At 38.3% G+C, this 17,586-nt stretch overlaps 1 protein-coding gene across 3 annotated transcripts in view; it reads left to right on the plus strand.

The window, feature by feature from the left end:
* The window catches only part of zc3h7a (zinc finger CCCH-type containing 7A), a 104,879-nt gene that overhangs the window by 14,516 nt on the left and 72,777 nt on the right, over window positions 1-17,586 (plus strand). For all 3 annotated transcript variants that reach the window (XM_073060314.1, XM_073060312.1, XM_073060313.1), the window contains exon 2: window positions 3,707-3,812. In XM_073060314.1, the coding sequence (XP_072916415.1) occupies window positions 3,745-3,812 (68 nt within the window). In that variant the 5' untranslated portion in view covers window positions 3,707-3,744. The remainder of the gene's footprint in view (window positions 1-3,706; window positions 3,813-17,586) is intronic.

A 17,586-nucleotide genomic window follows, 5' to 3' on the forward strand; every position in this document is an offset into this window, starting at 1 on the left:
TATCTTTTAGAATTGATTTTACAGATTTTTTGTTTTGAAAGCTGTCAGTGGTCTGGGACCAGAGTACTGAATAACTCTCGTTTTAGAATCCTGCTCAAGCTCTTGGGTCTTCTGCTAGTCTGTTAAAGTTAAACAGTCTCTCTTAAAACAAAATGGTCAAATCAGCTTTTCTGAACCATGCTCCTAAACTGTGGAATTCAGCACTTAAAACTATAAGGGGTGCCTGCTCAGTTGACACTTTTAAATGCCAGTTCAAAACCTAATGATTTAACCTTGCTTTTAACTAACTTCATTTTGTCTTTTATTTTTAACTTTGAACTACACCATTTCTATGAAAAATGCTCTATAAATAATTATTATATTATTTAATTTGTATATCTTAGACATTTCTTAGTATTAATTGCAGTAGTAAGTTGGATGATATGTGCATCATAAGTTGTAAGGTTTTACTAAGTAATGTTGAATGATTGTTCTGTGAAGGTGGGGGAAAATATCTAAAGCAGGAGTTAACAGTAGGGGTCCATGGCATAAAAAAACATTGGGAACCCCTGGCCTAAAGTCAGGGCAGCATGGTAGCGTAGTGGTTAGCACAACGCTTTACAGTACAGGCGACCTGTGTTCAATTCCCACTGGTGCCTGTAAGGTGTTTGTACTGGTTAGTAGGTTATTTGGTCATTGTAAATTGTCCCGTGATTAGGCTAAGATTAAATCGGGGGATTGCTGGGCGGCGGGGCTCGAAGGGCCAGAAGGGCCTACTCTGCACTGTATCTCAGTAAATACATTAATAAATGTCTCCTTTTTGGTGATGTCTAATTGTAGTAGAAGTACAGTCAGCCCTCCTTAATTGCGGGTTCCGCATGCACACATTCAACCAACCGTGGATCGGGAAAACCCGGAAGTTGAGCATCGTTTGCCTCGCGTCTCGTTCGTTCGCTACTTATGTTGTGAGTGAGAGGAAGGAGTTTAAATCTAGTAAGGGATGGCTGGTTAGCTGTGTAAAACGCTACAGCCTCAAGAACTTAAAGATCACGGGAGAATCGGGATCGGCTGATGCCGAGGCAGCATCAGCGTTCCCAGAAGAGCTATGATGGTTGCGTCTGTACTGAACATGTACAGACTATTTTTTCTTGGCATTATTCCCTAAACAATACAGTATAACAACTATTTACATAGCATTTACATTGTATTAGGTATTATAAATCTAGAGATGATTTAATGTATACGGGAGGATGTGCGTAGGTTATATGCAAATACTACGCCATTTTATATGACAGACTTGAGCATCCACGTTTTTTGGTATCCGCGGGGGGTCCCAGAACCAATCCCCCGCAGATAAGGAGGGCCGACTGTACCTCAGAATATACCTTATTTTGAAAAGCATTAATTGTGCTTGTATTTTATTTTGTGTGTTACCAGGCAGCTTGGCCTTTGTGTCAGTTTATTAATCACTGGCAATCTGTAGTGTTTAATAATTGTTATTTATTTGAGAGAATTGGCTGGGGAGGTGCACAACTCTTCTTCTGTATTGCACATTTCTAGCAGAACTTATGATATGCCCGGGATGGATCGCTCCTTTAATCTTGAAGATCCTGATATGTCTTTTTAGAGTTTGATGCTTATTTTGCTTCTCTGGAATGATATTTTTCAGTATGTATTACTTGAAATGACATTGCAATTTATCTTATTTATATATTGATTAAAATTAATTAGTGTGCATGTGCTTTTTATTTTATTAAAAGATACAGCATGGAGAAGGCCCTCCCGATCCTTCAAGTTATGCTGGCAGGGTAAATCCCTGATTTAACCCTAGCCTAATCACAGGAAAATTTTGCAATGACCACTTAACCTCCTAACTGGTTTGTCTTTGGATTGTGGGAGGAAACCGGAACATCCGGAGGAATCCCACATATTCCATGGGGAGGATGTACAAACTCCTTACAGGGGATGCCGGAATTGAACTCCGAACTCAGACACCCTGAGCTGTAATAGCATTGTGCTAACTGTAACGCTACTGTGACACTGACGTTGCAATGGTACAGAAGAATTCAATGCTTAAGGATAATAATCAGTAATTTAATACAATAAGCTAAATGTTTATCTGTGAGAAAGATAGTGCCACAATAGAGTAGAGTTTGGTATCACCACCTTCTCTGTTCTTGCACTCTAATATTAATCACAATGTACTTCTTCCCTGTGGTTCTCAGAATAGAACTAGATCAAGCACCATGATTGGGTGTTTGATTTCACTTTTGTTATTAAACTCTGCCAACAATACGAGGGGTGATTGATAAGTTCATGGCTTAAGGTAGAAGGAGTCAATTTTAGAAAACCTGGCACATTTATTTTTCAACATAGTCCCCTCCTACATTTACACACTTAGTCCAGCGGTCGTGGAGCATATGGACCTTGGACCTCCAGAAAGTGTCCACAGCAGGGGTGATTGATAAGTTTGTGGCCTAAGGTAGAAGGAGATGAGTTATACAGCTCTCGTTACATGCACGTGCAGTTCAACTCTGAGTGATTATGCAGAAAGGTTGAAGTTAATAACTCATCAGTTAATAACTCATCTGGGGTGATTGATAAGTTCATGGCCTAAGATGGAAAGAGGTGAGTTATTAACTCAAACTTTCTGCATAATCACTCAGAGTTGAGCTGCACGTGCATGTAACGACAGCTGTATAACTCATCTCTTTCTACCTTAGGCCACAAACTTATCAATCACCCATCTGTGGACACTTTCCGGAGGTCCAAGATCCGTATGCTCCACGACCGCTGGACTAAGTGTGTAAATGTAGGGGACTATGTTGAAAAATAAATCTGGTAGGTTTTCTAAAATTGACTCCTTCTACCTTAGGCCACGAACTTATCAATCACCCCTCGTACTTTAATTTATCAGAGGAGCAACTACTATTGTTCTGCTGTTTAGTGCAAAAAGGATGGAGCACTATTAATTATCATGACATTCAAGGAAAATATATTTAATATAGAAACGATTGAGTCTATCCAATCAAGTTTAATGGCAACTCAAACATATACAGTATAATGGCTGGAGAACTGCTATTAGGTGGTGGACTTTGGACATTTTAATTCCAAAAGTCCATTGAAAATTTTATCATTCAATGCTTTAGTTTGTATAAATAGCTACAGAAAGTATTTTCTTAATATAAGATCAGCACTGATTCAATTGATAGTATTAGTTTTGAACTAAAGATGGTAAATAATTCGTAAGTTCGGTATGCATAGTTTCTTCCTCAGTAAATGCTGGCTGACCTACCGTGTATCTGCAGCAATTTCTGTTTCTCTGTCTTCCAATACCTGCACATTTTTGCTTTAGGATTTCAATTACGAGAAAGAGAGTGTTAATGATAAGTTTCTGTGATGAGGAGACTTAACAAATCTCACAACTTCCTGAAGCTCGTCATGCTAATTAAACTGAGACCAAACACCTAAGTGCAAGTTGTAAATGCCCGTGATAAGTATGATTGCATTAATAAATCATGAAGCAGTTCTGGCAATTTTACAAGTATATTGAGATTTTACTTTCCATCATTTGAGCTATAGTTCATGTTTATAAATAAGCAAAAAGATGCTTTTTTCATTGCAGTTAATGCAAACAAGTTTGCTTTTAAAGTAAATTTCTTTAAGACTATTGTTGAGTGATTTTGTTTCTTTAATAATGATTTTATTTTTTCTCTTTCTAACTTAGAATCTGCATTGTTAGAGGAAGTGAGCGTGAAGGATAACATGACCAATGTTTCCAAGGATAGAAATAATAGGTGGCAGGAAATTCAGAAAGGATTACAGTTTATCCAGTGAGTATCATCTTAACTATGACATTAATAGTACTGTTCTTTGAAGTTTTGGATTAAACTTTTTGTTATCTGAAGCTCTGCTGTATCTGGGTGTTTTCTATATCTGAACAGAGGTTATATATTTTATTGTGTTTGTTGTGGTAGCAACAGAACCTCTGTTATTGCTCATGATCTCAAGAAGGGAGAGTTGATGCTATATGTGTTCTTCAGTATCCTGAGAAGTGTGTGGGATTGACAGTGCTATTCGCGTCGCTAAAGTTACAACAAAGTGTAATGCAGTTATATGAAAATATTGTTATGCCCACTGTGGTTACAAATTAGTCTGCCCAAACTTGGTTTGTGATCAGAAGTGTGCATTTGGAACAAACAGGAGAATTAACTGCGCAGTCTTGCCATGTATTATGAGGGCAATTTAAACGGGTGAATTAATATGTTTCCTTTATCTGTAGAGTATCAGTATAAGAACCAATTACATAAAATCAACATAACCAAGATCGAAAATTTTCTGTCTAGTGAAATATCACATCACAAACTGCTCAGTTGTATATCACTTTAATTACTTAAGTATAATTCCTAAAATTAATTTGCTGATATTAAATGGTGTTTTATAACACTGGTCAACAAATGTTGCTTCCTTGGAAATGTTTTTTGATTATGAATAGCCCTCTTGAAGCTGAACACAGATATTTAATTTCAGACTACTTGTATCATGTTGGAATTTGGAGAAACAAGAAATTAATTTTTATTGAATATAATGTGTTTAATTGCATAATGGTGCTGATGCTTTGCAATAGTTCAACTAAACTAAAAACATTTTGTTGATGATTTTCATTTGTACTCAGTGTCTCAGGCTTCTTGCTTAAGTGTCCAACAATAATCAGCCAGCATTGATGGATTCCATTTGCCCTGATACCATTTCTCCATGACCACAATATCCTGGCAAAACCTTCCACTATGCTTGTCACTGACAGCGCCAAGATTTGCAAGGGTGGTCTAAATGGGGATCCATAAAATGTGAGGAGCCCAGGCTTTGTCTGGGTTGCTAATTTTACACCCGAAGTAGAGCTTATTGGTTCTCTTAACAAGGGGAGTCGTGCTCTGTCTTTGAGATTTAAGTGTATACTCGCCACAAATATCATGGAAAGTATTGCGGCTGTTGCAACATTGGTGAGACATTTTGCTATCACAAAGACTCCTGAAAATGCAATTACTTTATTATAATGAGTACACACAATATGCTATGCGTGTAGAACATGTGCATCAATGTGATCGCAAGCGTGATCACGTGTAAACATGATGCATAGAACAGAGAGTGCGTGATGTTTTTATAGCCTTTAACACCTTTTATAACCTTTCATGCAGCATATGCCTTGCCTGAGCATGCCCAGTCATGCTTAGACAAGATAGAAAGTTTTATAGCTTACATTGTAGGCAACATTTTAATTGAATTATGAATTGAAATAACAAATATAAACGATTACAAAATTATGGTGTGTGATAGGGAAATGTTGCTGTGATTTTCATGATCAGCAGCCCAAAATCCATAAGGTACACCCAAAAATATTCAGGAAGCAAAATTTTTGTTGTCTGGTATAATTTACATTGGATTTTGGTTGGTAGAAAATCCCTTTTTCTTTGGCATATGGCATATTGTTTGGCATTCAGGAAATGTGAAAATTAATACAGATATAATGAGGCAGAAGAACATATTTATAATTTAACAATGAAAACAAAAGGCTGAAGCTAAACATAATAAAATGTGACAATTTATTTTATTGATACGGGATGTGTTTCATGATTATATAAGATAACTTATTGACTAAATTAATCAGAATTTTTTTTGGTTTGTCTCGTATCCAGTGAGATTACTAGTGTGTGCTATTGGCATCATTCCTTATGGGTGTTCTGTAGTCCAGCTCATTGACATACATTGCAAAAAGCAGCAGTCCCAACACTGACCCCTGTGGAACTCCACTGCTAACTGGCAGCCAGCCAGAATAGGATCTCTTTATTCCCACTCTCTGTTTTCTGTTGATCAGCCAATGCTCCACCCATGCTAGCAACTTCCCTGTAATTCCATGATCTGTTACCTTGCTAAGCAGCCTCATGTGCGGCAGCTTGTCAGAGGCTTTCTGAAAATCCAAGTACACCATCTCTACTGCATCTCCTTTGTCTACCCTCCTTGTAATTTCCTTAAAGAATTGCAGTAGGTTTGTCAGGCAGGATTTTTCTTTCAGAAAACCATGCTGGCTTTGCCCTATCTTATCATGTGCCTCCAGGTACTCCATAATCTCATCCCTAACAATTGATTCCAACAACTTCCCAACCATTGCTGCCTCCCACCATTCTTAAATAGCGGAGTAACATTTGCAGTTTTCCAGTCACCCGGTATAATGCCAGAATTTATCAATTCTTGAAAGATCATCGGTAATGCCTCTGCAATCCTTCCAGCTGCTTCCTTCAGGACCCGAGGGTGCATTCCATCCACCCTCAGACCATTAAGCTTCCTGAGCACCTTCTGAGTCGTAATTTTCACTGCACAAGCTTCACTTCCATGACACTCTTGAATGTCCGGTATATTGCAGACGTCTTCCATTGTGAAGACTGATGCAAAATACGCATTCAGTTCCTCTGCCATCTCTGCATCTGTCATTACAATTATTCCAGTGTCATTTTGTTTTGCTCCTACATCTACCCTCGACTCTCTTTTACTCTTTATATACTTTTAAAAAAAGCTTTTAGTATCTTCTTCGATATTAGTCGCCAGCTTCCTTTCATAATTAATCTTTTCCTTCCTATGACCTTCTTAGTTTCTTTCTGCAAGTTTTTAAAAGCTTCCCACTCCTGCAGTCATTGTGTTGCAGGAACCTGTCTATCAGGTTTACTGTGTGCGTAAGACAATAATCAACAGTGTTATTACCAGAAATGCAATGAAAGTAATCAAGCCTGATCTTCAGATTACTAGTGAGTTGCCCAAGCTTGCCAGTCAGTCACTGGTGGAATAATGTTGTTTTGTTCTGTCATAAGTGCACAACAAGCGGCAGGCACCCAGCAGTCTGATGAGAATCTGAGCAGTACAATGCCTTTCTACCTAAAATTGGCTGGTTCTGCACCAGAATGGCCAATGAGTCCTCACCCCATAATTCTTGCCATTCAGTGATATCAACTGGCCAGCAATGTTCGAGAACATTTTAACAATGTCAACACAAAATGCTGGATGAACTCAGCTGATCAGGCAACATCTATTGAGGGTAATAAGCAGTCGATGTTTCAGAGAGTTCTGATGAAGGGTCTCAGCCCAAAACATCGACTGCTTATTGCCCTCATTGGATGCTGCCTGATCTGCTGAGTTCCTCCAGCAGTTTGTAGTGTGTTGATCTGAATTTCCAGCATCTGCAGAATCTCGTGTTCACAATGTTGTACTTACATTCCATGCATGATGGAATATTTAAAGTTCTAACAATTCTTACCCCGATTTTTAAGAAAATTTGTTCTTGAAGCTGATTCCTATTCATTTTGAGAAGGGGCTTATAATTTTAGATCAGTGGCTGGTCCCAAGTAACCATCTGTATTTTAGTGGTGTTGCAACCATGATCTCACACTCAACATCAGCAAGACCATGGAATTGATTGTAGACTTTAGAAAGGGGAAGTCAGGTAAACATACACCAGCTCTCATTGAGGGATCAGAGGTGGAAAGGGTAAACAGCTTTAAGTTCTTGGGCATCAGTATCTCGGAGGACCTATTCTGGTTCCTAGTCATTTATGTAGTCATGAAGAAGGCACAGCAGCAGCTCTGCTTCATTTGGAGTTTCAGGAGATTTGGTGTGTCACCAAACACTTGCAAATTTCCACAGATATATGGTAGAGAACATTCCTAATGGTTGCATCACAGTCTAGAATGGAGGCTCCAATGCAGATTGCAGGAAGCTGCAGAGGGCTGTAGACTCATTATGGTACAACTGAAGACATCTTCAATAGGTGGCACCAAGAAGGATCCCTCACTATCCGGGAAATTCCTGCTTCACATTACTATCATCTAAGGACCCATACTCAAAATTCAAAGTAGATTTATAATCAAAGTCCATATGTGTTACTATATAGAACCCTGAGATTAATTTTCTTGTGAGCATACTCAATAAATCTATAGAATAATAACCATAACAGAATGTTATGATGGTTCTGAGAATGTTTTCAGTGACTCAAAAACTGCCTCTTTCCCTCCACCATCAGATTTCTGAACTGTCCATGAACCCATAAGCATTACCTCATTATTCCTCTTTCTTTGCACTTTATTTTGTAATTTGTAGAAAGTTTGTCTTTAAAATACTGCTGCCACAAAGTGACAAATTTCATGACATAAGTCAGTAATAATAAACCTGATTCTAACGTGGGATCTTCTCACTGAGTTCATTGTTAGTTTGTGTCCCAAGAAACCTGATTCCTTGCTTACAGTAAAATTAATGAACTAATTCTTGTGATTCTCATACTGTAACCAAATGAGAAGTTATCCAAAAGAATAGCTAAATAAAATGGTAGAGAGCAAAGAACTGATAGTAGGATTAATCTGGGAATTTGATGCTTGGGACTAACCTTGGACATTGCAAGTCTGTTGTCTGAAGGGCATTGATGTGTCTCCTAGTTTTCAGCAATCCAAGTCAGTGCTACCTGAATCATTGGTGGCAGGGATTGTCTGATGACACAAAGGGAATTTTCATTAGTTTCCATACTTTGGCACTGCAGCGGAGGCTCTTGTTGATTCAGTGGGAAATGAATGGACCATCATTTTGCAACATACACACAAAATGCTGAAGGAATTCAGCAGGGGATATGTCGACTGTACTTTTTTTCCATAGATGCTGCCTGACCAGCTGAGTTCCTCCAGCATTTTGTACGTGTTTCTCTGGATTTCCAGCATCTGCACATTTTCTCATGTGTGTAGGCCATTATTTTTCTGTCTTCTTACAATAAGTACCATTGAGTGCCTTAAGCTAATTGAAAATCTGCACAAATAGTAAATAAAGGAAATCTTTGTGCTGCATCCTTTCAGCTAAGTGAAATACAATTTGATTTTGTGTATCTAAATACTATTCCATAGTGCTTATTCCTGTTGTAGTTTCTCTTATATGGGGCATCTTGTCAAATATTTGACTAAAGTCCATGTAGACAACCTCATCAATCAGCTTCATTACTCCCTTAGGAAACAGAATCGAATTTATAAAACAATATTTCCCTGGCATAAAGCGCTGGAATTGAACCCCAATCTTCTAATTGCTAGCACTGTAAAGGATTTTGCCAACCGCTAAGCTACTGTGCCACCCATTCTTCTAGCACTGATGTCTGTTTCTTAAACCTCATATATGCTTCCTTTTTCTTTTTTGCTGTTCTTTCAACATTTCTTCATCCAAGGTTTCCAAACTTTGCCACTTTTTCATCCTCACATAGTAAGTTATAGCATGGTCTGGACCCTTCAGCCCACAATGTTGTGCTAAACCGTTAACCTACTGTCACACGTCAGTTATGGATTTGCCCCAAAATAGCCATTCCCAATCTACTTTCCCTAGTTCCTGCATCATATTATTGTAATTAGCCTTCCTCCAATTTAGCATTCATCAAGGTCCAGTTTTATCCTTATCCATAACTGTCTCAAAACTTAGGGAATTAGGAAACTTCTTCCCAAAAGTTCATCCCTAATGAAACTTTGATCACATGACCAGGTTCTAATATAGCCCCTTCCTTGGTTGAGCTATCCAAACACTGTTTCAAGAAACCCTCCTGGATGCACATAACACATTCTGCCCTATCTAAGCCTCTGTCAGTAAGGGAAACCAAGTCAATATTGGAGAAATTAATATTACCCACTGTAACAACTCTGTTGTTTTTGCGTCATTCCACGTTTCCCCTAAATGTCGTTTCCTCTGTCTTCTACTGGCTTACTGGGAAACCTATAAGTATAGTCTCCTCTTAGCACTAACTCTTCTCTTATTTCTGAGCTCCATCCAGTTGGTCTTGCTGGATGAGTTCTCCAAGGTAGCTCTATAAGTTCAGCTGTGACATTCTCCAGTAATGTAACTCCCCCACCTGTTTACATCCTATCTGTCATACATGAAACATTTCAACCATTGAAAATTGATCTGCCAATCTTGCCCCTCTCTTTACCACGCCTCTGTAATGACTACAGCATTGTTGTTCCATATACTAGTACAGGTTCTTACCCATTTTACTTGCATTGAAATGAATACAGTTGGGATTGTTAGTCCCACCATGTTCATTTACCTGACCCTGCCTGTTCTTCCTATTACTCTGATGACTTAACTTCCATCTCCTTTTCAATATCTTTACCTGTTATGTACTTCAACCCCTTACCAACCCCAACGTAGAAGAGAAGGCGCATTCAAGATGGCATTTAGGATGCCAAGGCAAAATGTGAAGAGCACACTAAAGCCCCTGCAAAAGGAACAGACCAGAAGACGTAGGAGCAGAATTCGGCCATTTGGCATCGAGCCTGCTCCACCATTCAGTTATGGCTGATGAGGCAGTGAGGGTGGTTCTTATGATGTATTGAACTGTCTTCACTAATCTGCAGATTATTGCGGTCATGCACCATGAAACAATAATAGATTCTGAGGGACTAACAAAGAAGAAGCATCACAATTACTTTGCCATATACAGTAATATGCAAAAGTCTTAGACGCATATATATAGGGTGTCTGAGAACTTTGCACAGTACTGCAGTAATTTTATGTGTTCCACTGTATGCCAATGCAAAAAAAAACTAATTTATGTCATTTAGAGTGCTGATAAACTCGATTCTGATATGGGTCTCTATTGTGGACTGAGAGTTGGAAAGGGGCAGGGAGAGGGGAATGGAAAGCACTAGAGAGATTTGAATCCTATGACCTTGCCTGGTGTTTCAGGGCTGGGTGTGTCTGCACCACCTGCCCCTGGCACTCCTTCTCTGGCACCTGTCTCACACCCCTCCTGCAACGCTCCATCCTCACCATTCTCAATACAATGCTCGATGCAATGCTCCTCAGACAGGATGAAGAGATCATTACTCCCCAATGCCATTCGGCTTTACAATTCAAACGCCAAGGGTAGGATATGTTAAAGTGCCGGGGTCAGGACTGAGCTTAAGTTACCATTCAATGTATTTCTTAGTAAACTATTTAAGAACTTTTTAAAAGATATTTATTAATGCTTTTTGAGAGGGTGATTTTAGATGCATATTTATATTGAGTTAAGTATTGTATGTAATTAGTTTTGCTACAATAAGTGTATGGGACATTGGAAAAATGTTGAATTTCCCCATGGGGATGAATAAAGTATCTATCTATCTATCCTTTGCTCTCCACTCCAGATTGCCAAATACAGTTAAGTGCAAAGTCTTGGATGCCCTAGATATATAATGTGCCTTAGACCTTTGCACAGTACTGTATATATCGCCTTATACGACCCTGAGACTTACTTTCTTGAAGGCATACTCAGTAAATCCAGTAACCATAATAGAATCAATGAAAGACTGTACCAACAGGCCAGACAACCAGTGTGCAAAAGATAACAAACTGCAAATACATGAAGAAAGAAAAAATTAATAAATAAATAAGCAGTAGATGTTGAGAACTTGTAATGAGTCTTTGAAAGTGGGTCCATAGGTTGTGGGAACAGTTTAGTGATGGGGTGAGTGAAGTTATCCCCACTGGTTCAGGAGCCTGATGGTTGAGGGGTAATAATTTCCTGATGTAGATGTGCAAGGCATGGTTAGTAACTTTGAAAAGATTAGATAAACTATTAGCTTTATTTGTCACATGTACATTGAAACATAGTCTCAAATCAAATCAGTGAGAATTGTGCTGGGCAGCCCACATCAACATAGCATGCCCACAAATCATTAATTCTAATCTTACATCTTTGGATTGTGGAAGAATAGCAGAGCACCCAGAGAAAACTTATGCGGTCACAGGCAGAGTGTACAAACTCCTTACAGACAGCAGTGGGATTTGAATCCTGATCTTATAGCTGGCACTGTACTAGCCTTACACAAACTTTGCAGATGACACTAAGATTAGTGGTGTTGTAAGTAGTGAAAAAGGTTATTGAAAATTACAAGGGAATCTTGATATGCTAAATAAGTGGGCCAACGATTGGCAAATGGCATTCATTTCAGATAAGTGCAAGGCGTTGCGTTTTCGGAAGTCAAACCAGGCTGGGACTTTTCACAGTGGGTGGTCGGGCCCTGGGAAGTGTTGTAGAACAGAGGGACTTGGAAGTGCAAATATGTAGTTCCTTGAAAGTGGCAACTCAGGTGGACAATGTGGTGAAGAAGATGCATGCCAGCTTTCATCAGCCAGGGCACTGATTACGAGAGTTGGGATGTTATGTCACAGTCGGTTGTATAAGATGTTGGTGAAGCCACATCTGGGGTATTGTGTACAGTTTCAGATATTCTGTTATTGGAAAGATGTCATTAAGCTGGAAATCGTGCAGAAAACATTGCCCGGAATCAACAACTGAGGGGTGATATTTTAGAGATGTATAACATCATGAGGAGAATAAATAGGATAAATGCAAACTGCTTTTTTATTTCCAGAAACAGGAATCGAAAAACTAGAGGACATAGGTTTAAGTTGGGAGGGGAAAGATTTAAAAATGATCTGTGTGGCACCTTCTTCATGCGGATGCTGGTCTGTGTATATGGAACAAGCTCATTTTTACAAGAAAACAAAATAATACCCAAGATAGTGTAAAATGGTCATAGTATTACAAAACAGTCCAACTTGTATTGATTCTACTCCTGAGGAACATTACTTTATATGCAAAATAAAATTGGATAATTCAAATAAACAACTTGGGACAGCAAAATGTAAATTATTTGTAAGCTTGATTTAATCACGATACCTGGTATTATGACCGATATCTGATGTCTCTGTTTTTAAGCACAAACCATTTTATTTACTGTTGTTATTAAATTGTGTTCAACTGTTTTCATAGTTAGTAGTGCATTTCCAAATTTGATAGAGGCGCTTGCATTTATAAAATGACTTTTGTGACTTGAGGTCATTTCCATATGTTTTACAACCAATTAAGGACCTTAGTTACTGCTCAGATGTAAGAATGAATATCAAGAAATTAAGATTTTATTGACAAATGAAAGATGCTGCTCTTAGGAAGTGTTAATTCTCCTTCTTTGATCAGAACATTTGTTGTGCCCTTGATTTTCTTTAAAAATTAAAATACATTAATGTAACTTATATAGTCTAGGTTATGTATGGATTAATAAACACCTAACAGATTTGTCTTTTTTTTGGATAGAAATAACAGGCCTAGTTAAGGTGGAAGTTCTGAATAAGTAATACTTTAGATTTTGATAAAATATGGAAATAATTAATTTTAAAAAATAGGACTGCAAAGAGCAAGAGCTAAGCTTCAGAAATGGATTTTAACGTTGGCTATGCATAAGGATGGTTTTGAGTACAGCTTTGTTGACGTGGCATAGAATCATTAATGGATTGCCAAAGGGCTCAGTATAAAGCCTGTTACTGTTCACAATTATAGGTCTTTTGGCTGGGGAACTGGAACAAAACTGATTTAACTTTATAGATGAGGCTGGGTTGGGTTGCATTTTAAACTCTAGGGAAGAGTTTAACTCTAGGGTTCTGAGTAGTTTGGGAAGATATTCTTTTTAGTTGAAAATAGCAATTAGGGCAATATAAGGAAATATTTGAGGAATGATTTAAATGGTTGTGAGCTAGAGTATTATTAAAAACATTTAAAATTAAGAATTCAGGTTGGTTCACTGTATTTATTTAATCAAGTCTTGCTACACATGACCGAGGGGCAAGCATCAATACATTATGTTGAATTTGTACAAGTTAAAGCGAAGACCAGAATACTGTGTACAATTCTGGTCACTGTAAACAGTGAAATCCAGAGAGTGGGAGCTGGTGCAGCAAAGGACAGCTAGAATAATATTTGCATTAAGGGTTTATAATTTGCTTTAAGGAATCGACAGGAGATACTGTTTGAATATTGAAGCCTAGTGCTTTCATACACTCAGGACAAGCTTGCAAGAAAAGAGAAGCATTCATATTTTATTCTAAATCTCTTCTAACTAGTTAGCCTAAACGACCTAAGGGGGCAGTGAAGGGATTCACATTTATTTGTTGATCACATGTACAGCACTGTGCAAAAAGTCTTGAGTACACATATATAGCTAGGGTGTTGTAAATTTCTTTGCCCCAGATGACCTTCGGTCATCACCCTCTGGACTCACTTCAGCTTCAACTTCTGGTATCGATCCAAGGCTCCAAGTCTGGGTCTTACTAACCTGGGGTGGTGGGGGAGTGGGGGGTGGAAACCAGCTTTTGTCCATGGGGCTTGCCACCAAAGATCTTGATATGGGGATCACTGGAAATGGACAATTACATGACAGTCTGGGTAGTTGAGTAGTATCACGAGATAAAATATACTGTATTTGCATGCCTTAGCCTGTCTCTTCTAAATTGGTCTTGCATTTTAAATGTCCTTGGTTAATTTGAACACTTGTTGACCCTTAGGGTTGCATGTTTACACTTGGAAATGGGGTAGTAATATAAAGGTCGGATTTGAATGCAGTTCCATACTGTGATTTGATGTTTTCGCGATGTCTATGTTTACACAAAATAAAGAGAAATCTCATCAGTCTGAAATGTCCAGGCATTAATAAGCCACTCATATTTATTTTCCCCTTTCCACCATAATTATCAGTAATTATCTGGCATTGATGGATCTATTTATTTATTGATTTAGTGCAGAGTAGACCCTTCCAGCCCTTTGAGCCACTCCCCAGCAACCTCCGACAAACCCGATTAATGATAGTATAATCGGGACAATTTCCAATGACCAATTGATGTACCTGGTTCATTTTTGGGCTGTGGGAGGAAACAAGATGACCTGGAAAAAACCCACACATTCTGCATGGAGGGCGTACAGAGACTCCTTACAGAATGGCACTGGAACTGAACTCCAGAACTTCCAAGTTGTAATACCATCGTGCTAACCGCTAGTCTACCACTGAGCATCTACAAGGAACCGGCTACAAGATGGTCACTAAAGGCTTGTGCACTGCAGGGCCTTTCCTCATAAATGCATATCACGTGGCAAGCCACAAGCAAGTCGGAGAACAAATACTTTTCTAAGGCACTGCCCAAAACTTAACCAGCTATCAAACCAATGAAATAATAGGAATATCATGAATGTTTTTGATGTTCAAACTCTTAAAAAAACTTACCACATTTATACAACTTGGAAAATATTGAAATACCAGAACAGCCATTATTTGTTTTGGAAAATCTAGGACATTATCTTTGAAATGAGGCAAAAAATGGGAATTATTAGAAAAAAAAGTATAGGAATAACATTGCCCAATTTAGCACTGTGTGTGCACTGTGGATATCATTGTATTGCATTGTACTTTACAATCAGGTTTGAAGTTTGGAGTATTGTGTACAGTTCTATTTGGAATATTGTGTACAGTTATGGTCACCGAATTATAGGAAAGATGTCAACAAAATAGAGAGAGTACAGAGGAGATTTACTAGAATGTTACCTGGGTTTCAGCACCTAAGTTACGGAGAAAGGTTGAACAAGTTAGGTCTTTATTCTTTGGAGTATAGAAGGTTGAGGGGGGACTTGATAGAGGTATTTAAAATTATGAGGGCGGTAGATAGAGTTGATGTGGATAGGCTTTTTCCATTGAGAAGATGGAATCTCCATAGGGGAGATTCAAACAAGAGGATATGAGTTGAGAGTTAAAGGGCAAAAGTTTAGGGGTAACATGAGGGGGAATTTCTTTACTCAGAGAGTGGTAGCTGTGTGGAACGAGCTTCCAGTAGAAGTGGTAGAGGCAGGTTTGATATTGTCATTTAAAAAAAAATTGGATAGGTATATGGACAGGAAAGGAATGGAGGGTTATAGGCTGATTGTAGGTTGGTGGGACTAGGTGAGAGTAAGCGTTCGGCACGGACTAGAAGGGCCAAGATGGCCTATTTCCGTGCTGTAATTGTTATATGGTTATATAAGTCATTTTGACTTAATCAACTACATTACTACATTCATCTTGGACTCCAAGAATAGCTTATTATAGAAGCCTTTGTTGTTTCTGCCAGTGACATTTTTTCATTCTACATTTAATATCGAAGGGAAAACCTTGGGAAAAATGCACACAGTTTCCCTGTTAATTTCTCACTATGTAATTCATAAAGCCCACAATTTTTCTTTCATGTTGCACTATCCAACTGACTTATTTAGTTTGCTGTTTGTTCTGGGGGGGGGGGGGAGGGTGTTGAAAGTCTTTGATCATTAGTAAAGAACAGCTGTGTCTTTCGTCAGAAGCAGCTTTAAAATGTACAATAGAATTTCACTTTCCACTTTGTAATTGCATGGCATTGATAAAGGTCACAATGACCCCCCCCCCCCCCCCCCCCGAGTCTCCTTATGGATATAAAATGTTTACAGCATTCATGCTTCTTGATTACTATTTTGCTTTTATGTATTCTTTTGAACCCATTTGAATTAAAAGTAAATGGAATATATTTCGATGTACACAAGATAAGGTTTACATTTAACTTTGAGAAGCTATACCACTGATATTTTCCCTTTGGCAATTTTACAGTTCCATCATGTCATAACTGTTCTGAGTATCACACACATCCTTCTGCACTAATTGTTCCAGGTGACTCATCTTTGTTGAGTTGTCTTTGTGCCCAATGTAGACTCCACAGCTCTTTGTATGTCACGAGTGTTCCAGTCATCCCTCTTACTGTTCAGCCTGTTCGGTCATCTGTGCTGTCAGGAAGTTGGTGGGATTGTCAGTGAGACAAGCTTTGAGACCATTACTATAAATATTTGTTCCAGATCATGATTGCCTTCCTGTTATCCCTAGTTTCAAAAAATTATTTACAGCCTCACAATTTTTCTTAGATCCTTGGCTTAGGTACTAAATAGCCTGCTTTCATTCCTACTTCTGCTGCTGTAGCCTTCATTCACACTTTAGTCTTTGAATTACTTAGAGTAATTAAAGGAGTTTTATTTATCCCTTTTCCTTTCCTTTACACTCAATTGGGTCATACATAAGAATCACTGTCCAGTACAATAAATACATTATGAAGTATAGGTTTCTGGTTAATTGGGACACATGAGGACCAGTATAATTTGGTCCAATTGAGTGGCTGTCCCAATTAGTTGAGGTTTCATGGAAATAATTAAAAAGGCATAAGAAAGAAACTACCATTTAATTGAGTAACAATATGTGTATTTAAATGAAATACAGAAAAAATAGAACACTACCACGACCTCTACAATTCTATAAAACTACATCAGAGGAATTCATCCAGTGTACACTGCTGTGTTCTTTTGATTGACTAAATGAACAAAATCAGTGCAAACACATAGTGCAGATAATGAACTGCCTTCATACGATGCTTTTGACATTTGCATCCTCAATCTTCAATTTCATTGTAACATTCAAGATGATTGTCAATACCTTCAAATTCTTTGTCGTTTCTACCTTGTTAAAGTACTGAAATTGTTCATTTTCATTCCCGTCCATTTCTGGCATCTCCAAGCCTGAATATTTGAAACCACAGTGAGCAAAACGGTTTGGAATTGTCTTGCTTCTTATTTCTTGCCAACTATCACTGCTTTTTGAACACAAACACATATAACTGATGCTATTTAAAAAAACTTCGCTCTAAGTACGGTGTTGTGTCTAATGGCCACAGAAGTGCATGCAACTG

The sequence above is a fragment of the Hemitrygon akajei genome, chromosome 11 (genome assembly GCF_048418815.1).
Source record: "Hemitrygon akajei chromosome 11, sHemAka1.3, whole genome shotgun sequence".
NCBI lineage: Eukaryota > Metazoa > Chordata > Chondrichthyes > Myliobatiformes > Dasyatidae > Hemitrygon > Hemitrygon akajei.